The sequence below is a fragment of the Cimex lectularius genome, unplaced genomic scaffold (genome assembly GCF_000648675.2).
Source record: "Cimex lectularius strain Harlan isolate CLEC.00 unplaced genomic scaffold, Clec_2.1 scaffold48, whole genome shotgun sequence".
Lineage (NCBI taxonomy): Eukaryota > Metazoa > Arthropoda > Insecta > Hemiptera > Cimicidae > Cimex > Cimex lectularius.
Genome location: NW_019392708.1, coordinates 1306576 through 1327456, shown reverse-complemented (window position 1 = coordinate 1327456; position 20881 = coordinate 1306576). Strand labels below are relative to the sequence as shown.

Here is a 20881-nt window from a genome sequence, read left to right as displayed (position 1 = left end):
TATTTTTACCAATCTGACTATACAATCATACCTTAAGTAGAGAATTGTTGCAGTAAACCAGGGTACGGAGACTTCTGGATGGACACTTGCAGGTGTGCGACAAGGGTCAATATTCGCTCCGCTCTTGTACACAATTTTTTCTTCTGATATACCCACAAATGAGAATACACTTATTGCCACATCACCGCCATATTAACAAGTCATCCCTCTTCTACATTTACCCTCTGCCGTGAAACTTGTCCCTAGCATATACATGTACAATGTTCCTCAATCGGACAAACTTAACTATTTGGGATTTACAATTGATAGAAGTCTAACTTAGAATCCACAAGACACGATTAAAAAACTGACACTCAACAAACAATTTAAAATGTTACTCAACCGACAATCAAAATTACCATTAAATCAATTATATTTAGTGGTCTATTGACCAAATTACTTCTTTCAATTAATTAATCTTTTATGTAAGGTTTTGGTCGAAATGAAAAAGAGCCACGAGCAGGATTCGAACTCACGACCTTCGGCTAAATACGCCGCTGCTCTACCACTTGAGACATCGTGACTTTGATCCATTCGGACCAACTCCTTATCTCAACCTACAACCTTTCGAATTGTCCCTCCTTTTTGCTATTTTTCAGATGTCGTGTAATCAGGAGTCAATTCTCGGCGACATGTGGATTGGCCACGGGGAGCTGGGTTCGAATCCCGCTCGTGGCACTAGCGTTTTCATTTCAACCAAAACCTTACATAAAAAAAAATTAATTAATTGAAAGAAGTAGTTTGGTCAATAGACCACTAAATATAATGGATTTAATAAGTAAAACGAAGTATAAATTCATTAACAGCGCCCCGTTGATTGGGGAGTTGGTGTCCGAGTGGATCGAAGTCACGATAGCTCAAGTGGTAGAGCAGCGGCGTATTTAGCCGAAGGTCTTGGGCTCGAATCCCGATCTTGGCACTAACTTTTTCATTTCGACCAAAACCTTACATAAAAAGATTAATTAATTACCATTAAAATCAAAACTTTCGACATACACATATCTACTCAAACCTATTTGGATGTACGAGTGCCAAGTTTGTGGATCGGCCATATATTCCAAAATTCAAAATCAAAGATTACAGTTTTCAATCCAAAATTTCACGACTAATTGTTTTTGTCCCTAACCATCCCTTTTTACGTAAACAATAACACACTTCACAGTGATCTTCACATGCAAATGAATACATGTAAATACATGTACAGTGGTAGACACAAATAAATGAAGTCAACAAAAAATTAAAGTTGTCCCAATGATGGGAAAATAAATAAACAGTTAGATACTACACATTATAGAAGCAGAATCTTGTTATTTAAAGAATTATATATACGAAATTGGTAAAATTTAAAATCTTATTATTTCAGCAAGAGAAAAGTTATTTAAACAAGTAAATTTTGGATAAATGAAAAAAGGAAATATGCATAGATGAAGGCAATGTACTTCGTTAAACCACAAGCAGTTAAACAAAAATATTAAAAACATACAAATGAAATTAAATCTCTCTCTTTCTTAATTCCACTGGGGAAGGAAACTAATTTTGTTGAAATGTTTATCAACAAGCTTAAATCTCTAATTGCACCAGTCATAAAATATTAAATATCTCTCTTTCTGTCTCCTCATTCTCTTCTAATCATACATTTTATTTTATGAACTATCAATGCTAGTGTTCAATATCACCTTGTAACAATTGAATGAATAATCTAGATCATGATGGTCTTGATAAAAGCAAATTCAATTGTTACTGCCAAGCTTTCGGTCTATTTTAAGGAGGTCATCAGTTAAATATGTCTACAAATTGACATAATCAAGTTTTCATTAGACGATTACAAATTTCTTTGAAGAACGAATACGTCCCAGTATTGCCAAGGAATGTTTAAAAGGAAAAAAAGGATATATTTAAGATTGTTTTGTCCTGATGATCAACTTAAAAATAGGTCGAAACTTGTTAGTAATAATTGAAATTGTTGTGATAAATGTAACAATTAAAACAAAAATTTAACGTATTTAAAAAAATGAGATTCACTAGTTTTCGCTTTGTGCAGAATCGGAGAGGGGGCATAAACATATTTTAAACAGCAAATCACGATCGCTGCTTGTTTATGCGCAATGATTCATTCCATATCAGATGGTCATAACTATGCATGATGAAGGAGCAGTTCGAGGTCACATTTCTTGGCGCGTTCTGTTTTTTCCTTACATTATCGATATGTTATGTAATAAAAGGATTTGTATAATTTATAGGAAGGAAACTCCATTTTCATGTTCTTGTTCTGAAGACACTTCTCCATCGCAAGAATAACATGAACGCTATTTATAAGTCTACGATAATTATGTGAGAAACTTACGTTTCAAATTTCTAAAAAAAGATTATATTAAAGGAATGCCAACGGTTAAAATATAATGATTTTATCAAGTTTAACTTGAATAAACTTTAAGTACAAGTATATTTACTAGAAATTAATATTTTTAGAAATTTGTTTCTCCCTTTTTCTTCGAGGTCTCATTTAAATAGAAAATATTTAGGGCCGATGACTATGTCAACCGTGTTATCTCACTTCTCCTCTCGGTATTTTATAACCCAATAGGGTTCCCTAATGCCCCCCCTAGAATTTAAATTGGTCAAGCATTCGAGGACCGGCCGCGTAAGTGGTTGAGACAGGATTTCGCCCCATTTCGATTTTTATTTAATTAATTGCTGTTAAAACGGGATCAAAACCATCGGCTCTTGAATAAATATATCGTTTTCCTCGTCTCTTCTGGAAGAACCTTAATAATTCAAGAACATTTTATGTAGCCCTTACTGAAATGAAACAGTTACTTTTATACAAAAAGAAAAGAAACAACAGTGCTCAATAAATCAAACTGAAAAACTCTTATTCCTGGCTTTTCCCCCTGATCGGTTCGGTTCGGATGAAAAGATAATTGTTTAGCATTTTCGAAATGTAAAGGGATTTAGAACATTAATATATGCAAAATTATTCGCATTGATAAACCAGAATAAAGTCACACATTTTTTCAAAAAGAAAACTCGAATAATAGTTCGGTAGTCAATAAATACTGACTATACCTTTTACATATTACAATATTAATCCTCTACGATTCAAAACCTTCCACTTTATAGTAATCATTCTCATTCTAAAAAATCACAAACCTACCAATCACACATACTCCTATACCTTTTTCCTGTGTTGTCCAAAACCATAGAAAGACTCATTTTAAAACATTTAATGTCCATCCAAGATTTAAATAGAACCATTACTTTTCATTAGGATTTCAGACCCGTTGGCACCATTTTCACAGCCCTAGAGAACAAAGAGGGATGTTTGTTGTGGTTGTTCGAAAACTTTGCTGGATGTAGCCCAGGCTTTTGATGTCATCCAGGCTCCTTTATATCCTTAAACGCTTCCTACCCACCCATTATTACCTTATTCTAAAATTCTATTTTTATTGACCGTCGCTTCAGAGCGATATGGGGCAACGAATACCCAGACCAAATACAAGCAGGCCGCGGCGTCTTACGAGGGAGCATTCTTGGTCCCATCCTGAATACCATTTATAAACTTTCCTTCAAAAATCCAAACACCATCATTACACTTATGCGGATACATCATTCTTTCTTCTAACCCGAAGTGGAGGACAAAATTGATATATTTACATTGAAAAAACAATCTTGTCTTCCATTGTACCGACTTCCATTCGAGTCCGATGCTTAGAAACTATTCGTAGTCAGCAGATTGACGTAGAATCCTCTCACAAAACTTGAAAGATAACAACATAACAGACCACTACGAAGACTTTTAGGACCGAAATGTTTTTGGACCGTCAAAACTCAACTAACTATAAACGAGACATTCTTACGACCACTATGGTCACAAAAGGGGAATTCCGGCAAGCCATCCTTTCAACAAAAAGTCTTCTGAAAAATTGTCAAAGCTCCTAAGTACGTCACCAACCTCACTATCCTCAACGACTTAGACATTCATTTTGTCGACGAACTGATACGAACGTGGTATCAAAGATTTTAATTAAATGTTCTTTTGAGATATTCCAAAAATATTATACACATATCCGGGCCAATTTTGACATAAACAACCCAGAAAAAACAACAACACAATATTTTTAGTACTTTTTAAAATTTAATTTTCTGCCTTTGTAAAACTATCTTTTCGCTGAAAATGAAATTGGTATATCTTGCTAGTTACGTTACTAATACGTTACGTATAATAGGAAAGTACATGCATACAAGGACACTAATCTAAAATCTAAGAAGATTTAATGCTTATAAAAAAGAAAAAGCTTCCTATTAGAGTCATTTATGAGCTTGAGACCTAACGATAGTTAACAAAGACAATAAAGACAAAGAGTAATATTTCCAAAGGCACATTTATCGATGTCTACTTAATTTCTTTAAAATGGTAATTTTACAATGGTTTCTGGTGATAAATACAATATGTCACAACCGACATGGAATTTATGAGGGCGTTCACGTTGCCGAGGATAGGAGGAGGGTGTGAGATATCGGACTTAGCCCGCCTTTTTCGTTAAAACTTCTTGACTTACCGAGTTGACCTGTCGGAAACGGTGAAAGCGACACGTCCTTTCAGACACGGCATGTAATGACATGTTAAACGACACCGGCCAGGGATGAACCGCCCTTCAGATCCTCGAGATAAATTTTTTCCCCTTTTTAACACAGTACATGTTGTGCCCACAAGAATATCCTGTCATTTGTCTACCGATCGGTCAATAGATTTGAAAAGTTGACGTCCAACAATATATATCATTAATCCTTCGTGGCTTTTTTTCTTTTGTAAAGTAAGTCGCGTGAAACTGACCGTTTCTAGAGGAGGATTCATGCTTAAATGTTTCCTTCGACGGTTAATGAACATAACATTTCTATGTAACCAGTTGGCTCCGTCAATTCCTTAAATTTTCATTGTTGTGTAAATTCGTTAGTCCTTCCTCTCTCTCTCTTTCTCTCTCTCTCTCTCTCTCTCTCTCTCTCTCACACACACACACACACACTCCCCCTCTCTCTCTTCTATTCCTCTATTTCCAAAGAAACAATAATTTGTTGGATTTCATTTAGTCTATGATCTAGATTCATGGTCTACATCATATATCTATGACTTTTTAGTGGTATGCTTAAAATTTACTCATATTTGTAAATAGTGATATGGTTTTCGATATCAAAAAACACAATTTTATCATTTCATTCTCCAGTAAAAAAATCCCTCAGTTTTACCAAATCTTCCTTGCTTCCTTAAAAAGCTGTATAATTTTCCTTACCACAATTTACTAATCGCTTAGTGCTTAACTACTTACCTACTTCCCAATGAAAATGATCAATCATAAAACCCATCCTAAAACTCAAAAGCCTTTGCTCTCTACGCCATATCTTATCATGAATTTGGTATACATTGATTGTCACAATCCTGGAAAAACACTTCTCCATCCTTGAAAACTACATTTTTATACCGTCCCATTTCGAGTTCAGGCGATATCAACCTTGCCAACAATGCCACAGGGTGGTAGGCAAGTTGAATTCTAACTTTAGGATAAGAAATACTCTCGGGTGCTTTCTTAAACGTGAGGCAAGACTTGATCGAGCATGATACCCGGGCTTGCTCTGGAAACCCAGAGGAATCTTTCCATTAATTTATTACCTCAACACATTTATATCATACCTGTCCGATAGAAAGTACGTATGCATGTACATACTAGTACGCATCGGAAGATACTTCTCGTCCATCCACTATGCGAAGTAGGTGTTCCGCACAAATAATGTAGCATTATTTGTCCCATTCTCTACTCTCGATATACTGCAGACATACCTATCAATTTCGATACCAAGCCTGTCACACCTTTCAGCAAATTCAGAACTAGTAGTGAGTGAACTAGTATGAGTAGCCTTTAGAAACCTTCAGGACAATCTCACCTGTTTGGTTGAACGATTCAAGAAATGGAGAATCAACGAAACCAAATCTGAGCCAATAACCTTCATCTTCTAATCCATTACAACTGTTTTCCTCTTCCAACAACTATTGAAGTCCGCTATTTGGGACTTAACATCGATTAAAGACTTACGTGAAACCATCACACTCAAAAGAATAAAACTGAAGAGAGGATATAAACTGCTCAAAAGATTACTCGACAGCAGATATAAACCTCTATTGCAAAATAAATGCCTCAATACTTCACCTAACGATGAGGAGGAAACAGCCACCCTTATCATCTTCGAATGCGAAGCAACAGCTCAACCTAACATACGAAAAAACTCAGGGAATGAAGGTGTAGCAGCGACAGTCAATGACCTGATACTTCTAAGGAAAAGGATAGAGCAAAAGGCTGCAGTGCCTGGGGAGTACAAAACCCTTATAACCTACCATACCACCTAATCTGGACGTACATAATTAAACTGTGGAGTACAACCAACCTCCAAAAAATCCATCAATTCCAAAATCCTTCAAATCATTGCTCAAGATCTCTTTATACAATCTTTACTATTCACACGGACCTTCATATCCCATTTGACTACAATACCGCACGTAGTCGATAGAAATGCTTTCATGAAACCCTCCCTCGTCCCTCGTACCAAACCTTTCATTTCGAACCCTTCCAGACAGTCCTTTAAGAAGCCAAATTGAATAGGCTGTGATAGGAGTATAATTAATGGATTACTTCTCAAACTTATAATTTTCTAATACGTAAAGAAAACAAAGTTATTTGTAGCTCTCTACCATAATTGTAAAATTTAAAAAAATTATCACTTGGTTAAATTTCAACAAAGTATTACCAACTTAACTTCCACGTTGAATAAGTGGTCGCATCAGAAATAAATTGCCTACCTCATGACAGCTTTCTATTTTATTTAACGCCGTCTGTCCCGACATCAAATAAGGACAATTATCGCCTTGGATTTTTCGATAAAATCGGACCCAACTAGTTGTCCTTTAAATATCTCAGACATCCCTAATGTCTATTAGGCTTACGCAACTTGAAAGGTTTCCATTATTCGTGATAAATTTCACACAACGATCTAGATCCATTTTTATTGGGTTGAAGTGTAAAAACAAATGTTATTCATAGCAAATCATTTCAACTGTATGAATATTCAAAAAAAGATAGAAGGTTGAGGTGTTGAGCAACAATCAATAATTATTTTAAATTAAGTAAAACTAATTAATATAATTATGCATACATGTACCATATTCATTATTAGACATATTTATATGCATTTGAGATATTTAAAGAACGACGAAACGGAATCTAATAAATGATTTTCAGGCGAACCAGGTTAAATAAAAAAGTAAAAATGTCAGCTATAAATTATGCAAATAATTGAACAATTACCCAAACCTTATGTATTATGAAAAAAATATTATCGTATTTAAAGGTAGAGGGAATTCCCTGGTAAATGGCACTACAAACAATACAAATTATAATTAAAAAGAAAATCAATGTGAAAATACTAAGGGGAAGAGTATTACAAAACAACAATGCAGTTCAAATTAATAAAGGTGATTTCAGTCTAAAAAATGTATCCTTGATTCCTTCCAATTATGGCCTCGTTCAATTAACAAGTATTATCAACCCGTACTATAAATTAACTTTTTTTTTCTTTTGGATTTATTTAAGATCCGTTTAATCAAGTGTAGCGTAGGAAAACGATTTAGGTGATAGATGATTAAGGGTTTCGAAACCAAAGGAATTTTAAGTCCTGGAGCAAGTTGACAGTCAGAGGAACGATCCAAATCCTCAAAAACTTATGACCGTGAAAGCCCCCTTTAGTAGGGTGAAAGTTCCGTGGCCGGCTTTGTTTCCGACGGATTAAAAGGAACAATTAATCGATACGGTTTATAACGATGATTCAAAAAAAGAAAAAAAACACAGGACGTAATAAAAAATATCTCAGCTTAGCAAAACACCTGTTGGATGGTGTCCAGACGATGCATAGCGACCACTTCATATTTGTCTGCTCCGCTCTTGGTTAACGACCTTTGCTTTATGAGTCGGTTTGAAATATTTTCAGAGCTTAGATCTTTCGGCATGCTTTTTACGTTTGTTTGGGTCATGAATAAAATTCAAAGAATTCTTCCTTTTACTACGTTTAATAAAAACCGATTTCATAAGGTGAATATGTATATGTATGAGTACAGAAAATTGATGGTTTGATGTTGTCAGCTAAAACAATAATATTATACAACAATTTTTGCGTTAATCAATTATATTATATTTGTTATATATTATAAAGATGAATATTAAGTACGCAAAATAGGTTTTTTTGACAATTTTATTTTAACCTACAAGGTACTCGGATTTCTCTTGAATAATTTCTAAACTGCAAAATTGAAGAAAAGACTATTCTGTACTATCAAATGTGTTTATCTGGTGCCAATTACTGGATTTATAGTTGAAAATAGATGAAAAGGGATAAGAGGAAATTTGACCATAGTTTGGCTTTGATCCAGAAAAAAACAGTTCATTAATCAATTTTTAGCATAATCAATAAGTACGGAGTGCATGCCAGCCCGACATAATAAATAAAACGAGTCTTGAACAGTTCAAAGCTACACATAGGGTCGCTGGCCAAGCCGGATTGTCAGAAATTGATCGAGTATGAGCAAAATATGTTGGACCATGTTACGATTTAATATCTATCGATTTGATCAATGCAAAATCGCGTTTGTCTCTATATGAAGTAAAATGCAAATTAAAAACATTTCTGTATTTTTTTATACTGAAAAGTGACAATGACAGAATAAAAAGGACGTGGAGACACAAAGCTTTTCGTATCATTAGTTAGCGTTCTTCAAGTATATTATGTATATTTATTTCTTTGTGATTTTTTCTGGATTATTTGTTTTGCATTTATTTTAAACGTTTGATTGATATGTCTCATTTGCTTTTGTTTTTACCTTTACTTTATGTTTTTATTTCTTTGAAGTTTGCGGTGGTTTTGTATCTTAACTTGGCTTTATATCACTCTTTTTTCACCATTAGTTGATGTTCTTCGAGATTTATTATGTGTGTATATTTTGGTTTGTAAGTTTTTGTTTGGATTATTTGATTTGTTTACTGCGCAATTGTTTTGTTTACTTTTGATTGCTATGTTTGTTTTGCGTTTGATTTGATCTATAATTTGTTTTTATTTTTTTGAAGTTTACGATGACTTTACAGTGTTTAGTATGTTTGCAACTATTGATGAAGTGAGTGATTTCTTTGTATATTTTTGTTTTATGATTAAATTGTTCTTTTTTTGAACAGTCACAATAATTTTCCGTGCTTAGAGTACCTATTTGTTTTGTCGTTTTTATTTTGAGCTTGTTTTATTACTAATGTGTATTAGGCGACGTGGAATTTTGTTGGATGGCAAAACAGTAGGTGGTGTGGAAATTTTGGAAGCAAGATAGGATTCGCTCGTTGACCAATGGAAAGTTCAGTTCGATGTATAGTTAGGTCAGTGACTTAGTAAGGAGCATTGACAGTTTGTCTAAGGACTTTTGATTGGAAATATTGGATTCGTTGGATATTGGATGGCTTGGTGATACCCCACAGCTCTTTCAGTATGTTACCCATGACGGTCAAAACAGATTCTGTAACAATCTGCTCTCTTAGTATAGTCCGAATATCTGATTTGAGTGTTTGTTGTTGATGTACAATGGAGGGCATGACTGGTATATTTGTCCTCAGTCAGTCTTGCTCTGCTTCGTCTGCTTTGATAAAATCAAGGCATTATTGGATGTGGGAGATTGCTTGAGGTTAGAGGACAGAATTGCGCTGTCATCCCCGCGTAGTAATGAAGGTGTTGGGATGTATGTATAAGAAAACCAGCAGTATACAGGAATGCTGCCTTGTGGGACGCCGGCTTGTAACGGTCTGATATCTGAGTATTATTTGCCGCAGATCACTCTGAAGTAGGGTTAGTTAAATATGATTCCAGTGTATCGTAATAAGGAGAGAGTAGGAAGAGTTTAAATTTATAAAGGATATGCGAGCCAGATCTTACCCAAAGCCTGAGCCACATCCAGCAATGCACAACAAGCAATACTTTTTGTTCTGTCGGGCAGAGAAAATGGTGTCAACGACTCTGAAACTTGCTGTATTGTGTAATGTGGGGATGTAAGCAGATACGGTGAGAAGGAATTCTATATGAACGTTGAATGGTGTTTTTAATATTTTTTTAGGAGGGTTCGCAACAGTAGAGGCTATATCAACTCTCGGGGTACCGGTGTTTTTGAAATTTTGTAAGTATGTTTGGTTCGAATGCAGAGCCGCTGGATTCGAACCTGGGACCTTTACCTTACAGAGATGAGCGCCTAAACCGCCACCGACACCCCTTAAGATGGGTATTGAATCTTTTAAAAGGAGTATTTCGGAGATTTTGGACATCATAGAAAGAAGGCTATTGGGTCTTGTAGGAGGGTGCATGGTTGGGAGGCTTGTGAATTTTAGGAACGCTATGATTAACTCAAAGTCGAAAATATAACGCCAAAATTACTATGCTTCTTAGGAAGGTTTCGAAATATTGTGGAGATAATTAGGTCATGTCCAGGCGATTTTCTACTTGAGAGTTTGGGTTTGTAGTACTTAACTTCAGAAGGATGGATAGATTTGGGAGGTATTAAGGAGAAGTGATATACCAAGGTCTTGCTTTACTTGTTATACTTAAGGTTAAGGTGTTATTTATGTTTAGATGAAGAGTAAAGGTACATTTTAAATCGTTTACAATTAGATTTGTGTTTTTACTTATGTTGTGTATGTATTAGCTGTGTACTTTATGATTATTTTGTTAGTTTTATGAATGACTTTGCCTTTTATCGTTTATATTTTTACAGTGCTTGGTATATTGTAAAAATAATTAGCACGCTTTGTAATTTACTTGTGTTCCTGTGAATGAAAATACTTTTAAATACCGGTTAAATTGTATACTTTCAACTATGATTTGGGGACCGCGGTAGCCGAGTGGTTAGCATGAGAGACTCTCACGCCGCGGTCGTGGGTTCGATTCCCACCGTTGCCCCTGGCCCTTTTTTCCCAATAACCCCCCGAATTTGAACACACATATACGAAATTGTCACATGGCTAATATGCATAGTTAAAAAAAAAAAAAAAAAAAAAAAAAAAAAAAAAAAAAAAAAAAAAAAAAAAAAAAAAAAAAAAAAACTATGATTTGTTATTTTCACTATTTTGGTCTATCAATTATGTATAATAATATTTCAATTTTAAGTGAACTCAATTTTAAAAGAAAAATTTAGTTAGTATAGGTGGCTTAAAGTTTAAAACGCTACTTACCGCAATGAAGATGATGTGGATGGCAATGCGCATAGTCTCAGCGCTCACTCATTTCGTCTTTGCCCCTGAAATAACATTTTATTACAATTTAATTAAATATGTTTTCATTGACTCGATACAACTGTAATGATAAAACTGCGTCAATAACTTTCAATATATTGACAGCAAGAAAGTAGACCTTTCGTAACTTTTGGTTAAGATTAAAGATCAATTTTTTTTCTGAAAAGACATGTATTTTTATTATTCTGCATATCATGTAGCATAATGTTTTTTACACTATTTATTTTATTTAACGTTTATTTCATGGTAAAACTTGTTTGTAGATAAATATTCTCCGACCCTTCCACTTGATTAGGCTATTTGCCATACTTATACATATTACTATAATTTGTTGAAGTCTTGAGGAGCGGTCAAGAATGAGGTAGTTTAGAAAAAATACCTCGTTCATTTTTTTTGCTGATATTTCGACCTTTATTGTTGTGTGAAATTGTTGTGACATTCTGACCCGAATAAAAGTCGAAACTACATCATTCTTGATCGCTCAGGACTTCAATAAATTATGAAACAACAGGTCACTAAGAAATACAAATATATTATTATACTTAAGTTAAGATGCAATAGAATGGAGTGCAAAATTTCAAATTTGCTCTTAATAAAACAGTGAGTGTTTTTCTACGCTTGCATGAATTTTTTTATTTGATGTTCACACCCAGATATTTATTCTCTGTTTAGAAATTTTAAAATAATTAATAAAAAATAAAGACGTAGCTCTCGAAATGACATTAAAAGTACAGTAATTGGCTTCAAATTGAAGGAAAAGGGTGTAATTATTGCCTGAGAGAAGAGAACCCTCCTTTTCCTGAAAGTCGCCGACACGCACAGACTTGATTTAATGCTTTCAGATTTGACGCCATTGATTAAGAGGTCTCGAATAACATTTAGTTTTTGTCCGAGTCGTAAGTAATTGAGATCTGATACAACACCGCTTCGGGCAATTAGGTGATGCTGAATGAACCGTTTTTAACCGTCTTGGAACACAACCATCTTATTAGAATAGATGAATCTTACAAGTGCCTCCTGACCACAGATTGCCACGTACAAAGGGTCGGCTGGAGAAGAAATGTATATTCACTTTTCATTAACCGTAATTAATCATTTGACCGATTTGTACAAGGTGAGAGTCGGGAAGGGAGTACTGACACGATATTCTAACCTGGTCAAAGGTCCGTGTTTTATGATTTTAATAACTATCAATTTAAGCTAAGCAGAAATTTGTCAGCAGTTAAATCGTCCCTGATCATCCTGATTATAATTACCAGGAGACACCACTGATGGTTCGTGAATTGTCTCTAGTGCGTATCCAATTAAATCTGTCTGGTTGGTGTCTGTATTTTGAAACAATTAACATTATATTCAATAATATTATTTAAAAAATGAAAATGACAAAAAGAAGGAAAATTCAAACGGTTGTAGGTTGGGATGGAGAGTCGGTTCCGGAGAGGATCGAAGTCACGATAGCTCAAGTGGTAAAGTAGCGGCGTATTTAGCCGAAGGTCGTGGGTTCGAATCCCGCTCGTGAACTGACTTTTTATCTCCTTTAATTAGTTAATTAGGATTAATATCATTAAAGTTAACTTGTGTGAATTTTTTTCTTACATATATATGAAATAATGACATCTGATTTGCAAATGCTATACCTCTTAACAAACTTTTTCGCCAATATGTTTAAAAAAATAGAGATTCTATAAAACTGTAAAACTTGAAACACTGAAGACGGTGAAATGCCCAAACGACGTCTGGCTGATCAACCCAGGGAAGATAGGCTAACCAAAATGATCTGTACCGACCAAATTACCAATTTGCTTACTGGGCACTACCTTAAATGCTTAAAAAACAAATTCCAGTGCTTTAGACTTATAAGTTTTAAAAATAAATCATGCTTAGTTTAGCAAGTTAAAGCACGTGAACGGGAATAATTCTCAACAAGATTTTACAGTTGTAGAAAACCATAAAAGGGGAATATTCTAAATGGGCAGTCTTGTAGGAAAGAAAAGTTCTCAAGTTCTCCAATGTGACTTAGCCCCATAATTACTGACATTACCGTATTTCCCACCAATGCTGAATTTCTTCTTTCTCAGTTATGCGTGTTTGGTCATAGAAATTATAGATTTAAATTCTTCAAGAGTGGGAAGGGGAACATGACACACTCGTGATGGCTCCACCATTCTTATCTGGTTCAACTAGGAACATTTCCACCAACGTCTCACGACGAGGGCCGCATACCGCTTTCAATGCGCTTACGTAACGCTCGGACAAGACAAATTTCGGGATTTATGTTTCAATGTTTCCGTCTTTTGATCTCTCTGAGGAAGATCGCCCTGTCTAACATTATCGACAATGATTTGTAATAATGCTCTACTCTAATGGAAGAAATAAGTGATAATAATTTATTTAGATTTGATATGTCACTATTATACTGAAACGTACTGATTTATGATTCCGGAGCAATGCAAAAAAAAAAATCAAAACAATGACTTATCGGGTTTTTCTAAAATCCATTACGTTCATGATAAATGAATTTTTTCACAGCTCGACTCGGCTATTATAAAATAAAACGACAGGCAAGAAAATGGGAGCAAATTTAGCCTAAATAATTGAAGCAAATTAATGACTTCCCACTTTAGGTTCGGTTTAATATTCTATATGTTGAACAAGAAAAATGGCAACTAATTTACTCGCTTTAAACCAATGAACACTAACGAACATATTATAATGTTGATCTTCAAACATAACAAATAGGCAAAATAATATAAATAAACTAAGTTATATCAGAAATATCAGTTTTGAAAAACTAGTAAAAACATACCACCCACCTATTCAGGCTGGTTACTTCTCTATAGTTTGATAAGAAAAACCTAGCAATAGAAAAAAATAAATAAAGCAGAGGAGATATATGAAGAATGAAGAATTTGGAAATAGGTGTAAATTAAGCAAAAATAATAGTAGAAGGGTCATTTGCTTGATACAATTTATTATTATACGAAAACGGACTGTGAATGATAACGACAATACTTCAGGAAGTAATTCAACATGTCAAATTGTACAAAAATGTCCCTATTGTACAACGTCTGATTCTCAATTATATTCGAGATATTTTACTTGCCAGGTTACTTCAAACTTTCCCAACTTTTTTTCTATAATGTCCCCCTATTATCATTAATTATTAAACCTGAATACACGAATAAATGGAGTATTGAAAATTCTATGAAATTTAGTTGATTCTTTATTGAAACCTTAGGCAGATACATCACTTCGAAGATAAATTTTACGGGTTGTCATCGTCTTGTTTAAAGTTTAAATAAGAAATTCTTGGTTCTGCGGATACTGGAATATAAGGCGCTTACAGAAAAGGTGCTCTTACAAGTCAGCTGTAAACACTGTTTATTGTATTTTATTGTTCAAAGATCAGTTATCACCAATGTAAAATTAACATAAAATCACGCCTAAATGAAGCCCATGGTCTATCGACAAGGTTTATTTTATTTATTTTTTTTTTACGAGGGTTCGCAACAGCAGAGGTCATATAAACCCTCAGGGTGCCGGTGTTTTTGAAAAAAAGCCCATTTGTAAGTATGTCGAATTCGAATGCAGGGCCGCTGGATTCCAACCCGGGACCTTTACCTTACAGTGATGAGCGCCGTGTCAAAGACTAAACCTTACGGCCACCGACGCCCCCAAGGTTTATTTTAGCCTCCATTTTATGCAGTTTATCCTAAACACACTTATTTTTTACTCATTCTTAAATACATTACAAAAAGGAAATTTCTTATTTACATACCATTTATCCATCACCCTTTATGCATACTATACATGGTGTTCGGCTACTCGTGTTACAAACAATGCCAGTAGATTTTACATTCAAAATAGAACTAAAAAGTTCTTAACTATCGTTCGTACCTCAAGAGTTTCGGAGTTATTCCACTTTTTCTGATTTTTTAAGATTTCACGGTCTTGCTTCAAATAGACAATAACTCCCAAACTAAAAGGTTTTAGACAAATCCATTGATACCTTGAAAACTACGTTAAACGTCCAATAAGATGTGATCAATACTAAACTTGTAAAGGTTCGTGAAATAAGCGTTTTAGTAGCGAGAACCTCGAAATTTTTTTTTCAGAATTGAAAAATATACTAAGGTGATTCTAAACTACTATTTCTAAACCTCGAGATCAGGAAATTTCAGAAAACGTACCCCATTTAACTTCCTTTTTAGTGGTGTAATTTATTTTTTGAAAGATGAAGAAATTGACGGAGGAAAGGAAAAAACCGTGGCTGACGGATTGGTAAGGTGGAAAATTAAAAAAAAAACTTAAGGGAATTTTGAATGAATTTATTCTTATTTTTTTATAATTTGGGTTCGAAACCGAAATAGTGCAAGTGTTTACTTATTTACCAGCACGACTGCAACTTTGATTAAAAGCTTAATGTATTATTATTCTCCGGAATAAAAGAGTTTTAAGATTCAAAACGTTTTTCGTTGTCTATGTGACATCTTGTTAACACTATGGCTACTTTTTCTAATGAAGAACACGCTGATGTACATCTTACGTACGGGTTTTGCGGCTTTAATGCGACGGCAGCGAGCCGAAAATACATTGCGGAGGGTGGAGAGCATTTTGAATCAAAATTAAAAAAGGCTTAATAAATTTTTTCAAAATTTCAATTCAAGCTTTTTATTATTATTAATCTTTCCACTTTACCAAATCCTTCAACCATGGTTTTTTCTTTACCTTCATCAATGTCTTCATCCTTGAAAATAATAATTTAAAAAAAATTACACCACTAAAAAGGATATTAAATAGAGTACTCTGAAATTTGCTGGTTTCTACGTTTGGAAATAGTACTTTAGAATCACCATACTACGTTTTTCAACTTTGAAAATGAAATATATTTCGAAGTTCTCGCTAGTAAAACTCTTATTTCACGAAGGTTTACAAGTATTGATCATATCTTATTGGAAATTTAACGTAGTTTTCAATGGTTTCAACAGTTTTGGAGGTATCATTGTTTATTTGAAGCAAGGACGTGAAATTTAAAAAATCATAAAAAGTGGAATAAATCCGAAACTGTTGAGATTCTGTGCATAGTTAATTAAGACTTTTTGGTTCAATTTTGAATGAAGAATCTACTGGCAAAGTTTGTAACACGAGTAGCCGAACAACCTGTATAACTAATCAAATTAAGGGGTAATCACTATTCCACCATCGGCCCTAGTACACTATGCAATCACTCTAATAAATACAATCACTCTCCTAGAGAAATCGGAACAGGGAACAAAAAGACCTGCCGTACTCAAGTATAATTCGCAAAAGTAGGACCATGGCTAACACTATCTTTTATTGTATCATATACCTTATTTTTATTTTTTTATTTATTGACCTGGTATTAGTAAACTACCCATAAAAATAACAACACTCACACTCAGATGAATTAGATAAGTTTAAAATGAAAATATTTTTCCAAAAAGGTAAAATTTAATAACTTTGTATTTCGATTTAAATTTTTAAGTGTGACAGCAAGGGTCTTCGTTTTTCCCCCCGGTTATTTTCCCTTAATTTCTAAGTCATAAATTGTAGGTTTTTGGCTAACTTAAAAGGATTTTCGCGTTTTTCAAATATTTGAATAATATCTCTCTCTTTTTCTTTTTTTTTGACAGAAAGACCAGGTTTCGTCCTTTCAGATTTATCAAAACTGAGCCGCACGACTCCGAATAAAAAATAAGATTGAATTTTAATTAAGTTGGGGAGACATTAAATTATTTGAAAATCCATATACAATAATCTAAAATTTAGACTTCCTTTGAGATTTTTCTGTAATAAAAAACAAATAACTTTGAATCAATATTTAATGATGGGCATAAATTATTTAAAATAATGCGATTTCATTAGGCTAAACGTGCTTTTTTTTAAATATATACGAGGGTTCGCAACAGCTGAAGTCATATGAACCCTCAGAGTGCCGGTTTTTTTAAAAAAAAAAAGCTCATTTGTAAGTATGTCGGGTTCGAATGCAAGGCCGCTGGATTCGAACCCGGGACCTTCACCTTACAGTGATGAGCGCCGTGTCAACGCCTAAACCGTTGCGGCCACCGACGCCCCTCGACTGTTGTTTTATTATCAAAATAATACGTTTATCTAACATTCAGCTGTGTTCATTTCTCGGCTAATGTCGTGCCTGTCTTAAAAAAAGAACAAACGGTAAGAAATAGAAATGTAACTAAATAACCGAAAAGAAAAACGTCTTGACAGTGATAGTTTATAATTTTTGGTCTTGATTTGTGGAAAGCCATAATTTACAATAAAGATCGAGTCATTTCCATAGTTTCATAAAATTTAAACCCCAAAAATAGTTATTTGTATTTATGTAATAGCACCTAAATCCTACGTTTGGTCCGGTTCCTGTAATAACTTATCCAAATCCAGTCCGTCGACGACGGCAACTATAATCTACCCGACTCTACTTCGTGAAGAAACTATATCAATCGAAATTTCTCCAATGTTTCACATCAATCCTGATTTACTGACATTATTCCTTATTTACGGCTGAATAAAATTCAAGAAAAAAGAAGACGTGCAATAAATAATTTATGTTAAAATGCTGGATCTAGCTTGAGCCCATGGGATAATTAATTTCAAAGGTGAAATTTAAATATTAATTCAAAATAGAAAAGTAATGATTGAACAAAAATTGCAACATTCCTTTCATGTATTGGAGGCTTGTTTATATATAGTAATATTGGATATATCACCCATATATATAATATATTTGTTTATATTTACCCTCAAGTTCCATAAAGTGGTTCCCAGCCAAGGGAATTAATAGGAAATAATAAATAGAAGCAAAAAGCACTACTTCATGAGCACAGGCTAAGAATTTTATATTATTAGACGCACACTCATTTTTTAAGGTCAATCAAAAACACTGAAAAGAGCGGGGGCTGAGAGGACAACCTTGCTTCACTCCCATATTGGATTTTGTGCTTATTCCCTCCATAGAACCAACATATCCCACAGTGTAAGTAGTAAGTTGTAAGTAAAGCCTTTATAAACCGGACAGTCTTTGTTGAGACACTCAGGTTGTGGAAAACGAGAGATGTCGAATCTTTGTATATGTCAATATAAAAATGTTTTGTTATTAAAATAAATAGATTATCCACAACTGAATAATTGGATCTAAATCCTTCTTGAAATTCCCTCGAAACACCTTGGTTAGCCCAAAGTAATAATCTGTTCAACAAAACACCGCCATATATTTTTAAGAATATTGTTAAACAATGTAATGTCCCACACCATTGCAATTAAAATTCTTAAAGATGGAAGAAATCACCGATTCTTTAAAACGCAACCCATCAGTTTCGAATCTCAGTAAATGCGTTCAACAAAATTTCCGGCAAAATATTCGGAGCATTTTTAAAATAATCTTTAGGCATACTGTCAAGACCAGGTTACTGTTTTCTTTTAACCGATCAACAGACCCTTTAACTCCGAAATAAAAGGTGCGGCCAGACATGAGAAGATCGGCATACTGAAATCACAATCAGTGAAAAAGCAAGGGCCCGATAACTGATGCTTGGCTAATAATTTATGAATAAGTATCACAAAAAAATTATTTGTGATAAGTAATAACGAAAACAAACTTTTTATGATAATAATGAACAATGAAATATCAGAATGACCAACAGCGTTTTTATCGTTTAATCAATGCCAATACTGTGTCAATTTTATAATCTGACGTTAATTTATAAATTTTTGAACTAACATAAACCAAAACATCCGGATGGACGTGTAGACTATTTCTGTCATATATAATAAAAATGTACGATTTTAAATGTAGAAAGTTTATAAAAACTTAAACTAAAAATCAGTACGCTATGTTGAATTTGGAAAGTATAGGGTAAAATTAACAATAAAAAAATACATTAGTGTATGGTATAGTTATATTATTATAATACTGCGTAAATAAATAGTGTATCACATCTTTCTTCCATGTTGATTATAGATAAAATTAAAACGTATTAAGAAAAAAATATCACAGGCAGAGTGAAGCATTGCCAGGAATTTTTCAAGACGTTAAGTATATACAACAGGACGATATTTACTACATTTAATTAAACGTTTAAGAATAAAAGTAGCTCGGAGGAGGGCTTTTGTGAAAGAGGATGGCTACAGTTTTTTCCTCAGGACACAGTAACGCCATTATCACCAAGCAGTGCCGTTCAGGCTATTTTGCATATCCTCTTGTAACAGTGTTTTTTTTCAGTACAAATCGTCTGAGTGCAGAATCTCCTTACAAGGAAATTTTATGCATTTTAATACTTCATTGAAGGCCACAAAAAATTGAAACACTTTTTTCAAAAAATTCCATATATACACTTTGTGTACATTCCGTTCGAACTCCATGCAGAACAGCCGTGTAGGCTCACTCTGCGGACCCTCCTTAAGTTCCATATAAGTACTAGTGTATTACCATTCATTCCAAAGCTTTGAAGGTTTTTTGATAATTAGATTCCAAACTGGGTCGAAGCCAAAGAAATACTGCGTTATTTTTTTTCTCTTGGCATGGTCAAGCTATTTCTTGTTTTTCTTTTCCTGCAAAAACTATACGAAGTCCATGATTTTCTAGATACAATGCATTCTATTCGATATTTTTTTTCTCATTAATTTGCGTATGGTTCATTTTAGGGATATCGGGTGTACCTGTTGGCATCATGTGCCTGCTTATTTTTTTTCAGTATGAGTATAATGAAGGTCGCCATTTTCCAAATTTTTGGTAATTCTCCACAAAATAAAAATCCTATTGATGGTTGTGAAAATAAATTATTTGTCTCGTTCTTTTAACTTTTTGATGAGGCCAATACAGGTTTTTTTCAAGACCAGGCGAAGTATCTGTTTCTTGTGTCTTCTTGCTTCTTCTTTTCTCTCTCTCTCTCTCTCTTTCTCTTTTCCTCCCACGCCCTTTCTCTCTGGTAAATTACGGTTTAAAACAGTTTTTGTGTTAATAGGAATTAGTGGTTTTTGGTTCTGTCTTTCTTTCTTTCTTTTCTCTCTCTCTCTCTCTCTCTCTCTCCCACACACACACACACACACACACTCTCACTCTCTCTCTCTCCATCTCTATCTCTCTTTTCTTCTAGTAAACTACGGTTTAAAACAGTTTTTGCGCTAATAGGACCTAGTGATTTTTCCATTTTTCTTTTTTCTTTCTTTCTTCTCTCGTAAACTACGGTTTAAAACAGTTTTTGTGTTAATATGACCTAGTGGTTTACGCTTCTTTTTTTCTTCTCTCTCTCGTAAACTTCTGTTTAAAACAGTTTTTGTGCTAATATGACCTAGTGGCTTTTGCTTCTTTCTTTCTTCTCTCTCTCGTAAAATACTATTTAAAACAGTATTTGTGCTAATATGACCTAGTGGTTTTTGCTTCTTTCTTTCTTCTTTCTTTCTTCTCTCTCTCTCAAAAAAAAGAAAAATTGTTGGATAAACATAATATTAGT

General features: G+C 33.9%; 1 protein-coding gene across 7 annotated transcripts in view; it reads right to left on the bottom strand.

Annotated features, from left to right (window-relative positions):
- The window catches only part of LOC106672939, a 144193-nt gene that overhangs the window by 4441 nt on the left and 118871 nt on the right, over nucleotides 1–20881 (bottom strand). For all 7 annotated transcript variants that reach the window (XM_014404777.2, XM_014404783.2, XM_014404776.2 and 4 more), the window contains one exon: nucleotides 11334–11398. In XM_014404777.2, coding sequence (XP_014260263.1) covers nucleotides 11334–11366 — 33 coding nt within the window. In that variant the 5' untranslated portion in view covers nucleotides 11367–11398. The remainder of the gene's footprint in view (nucleotides 1–11333; nucleotides 11399–20881) is intronic.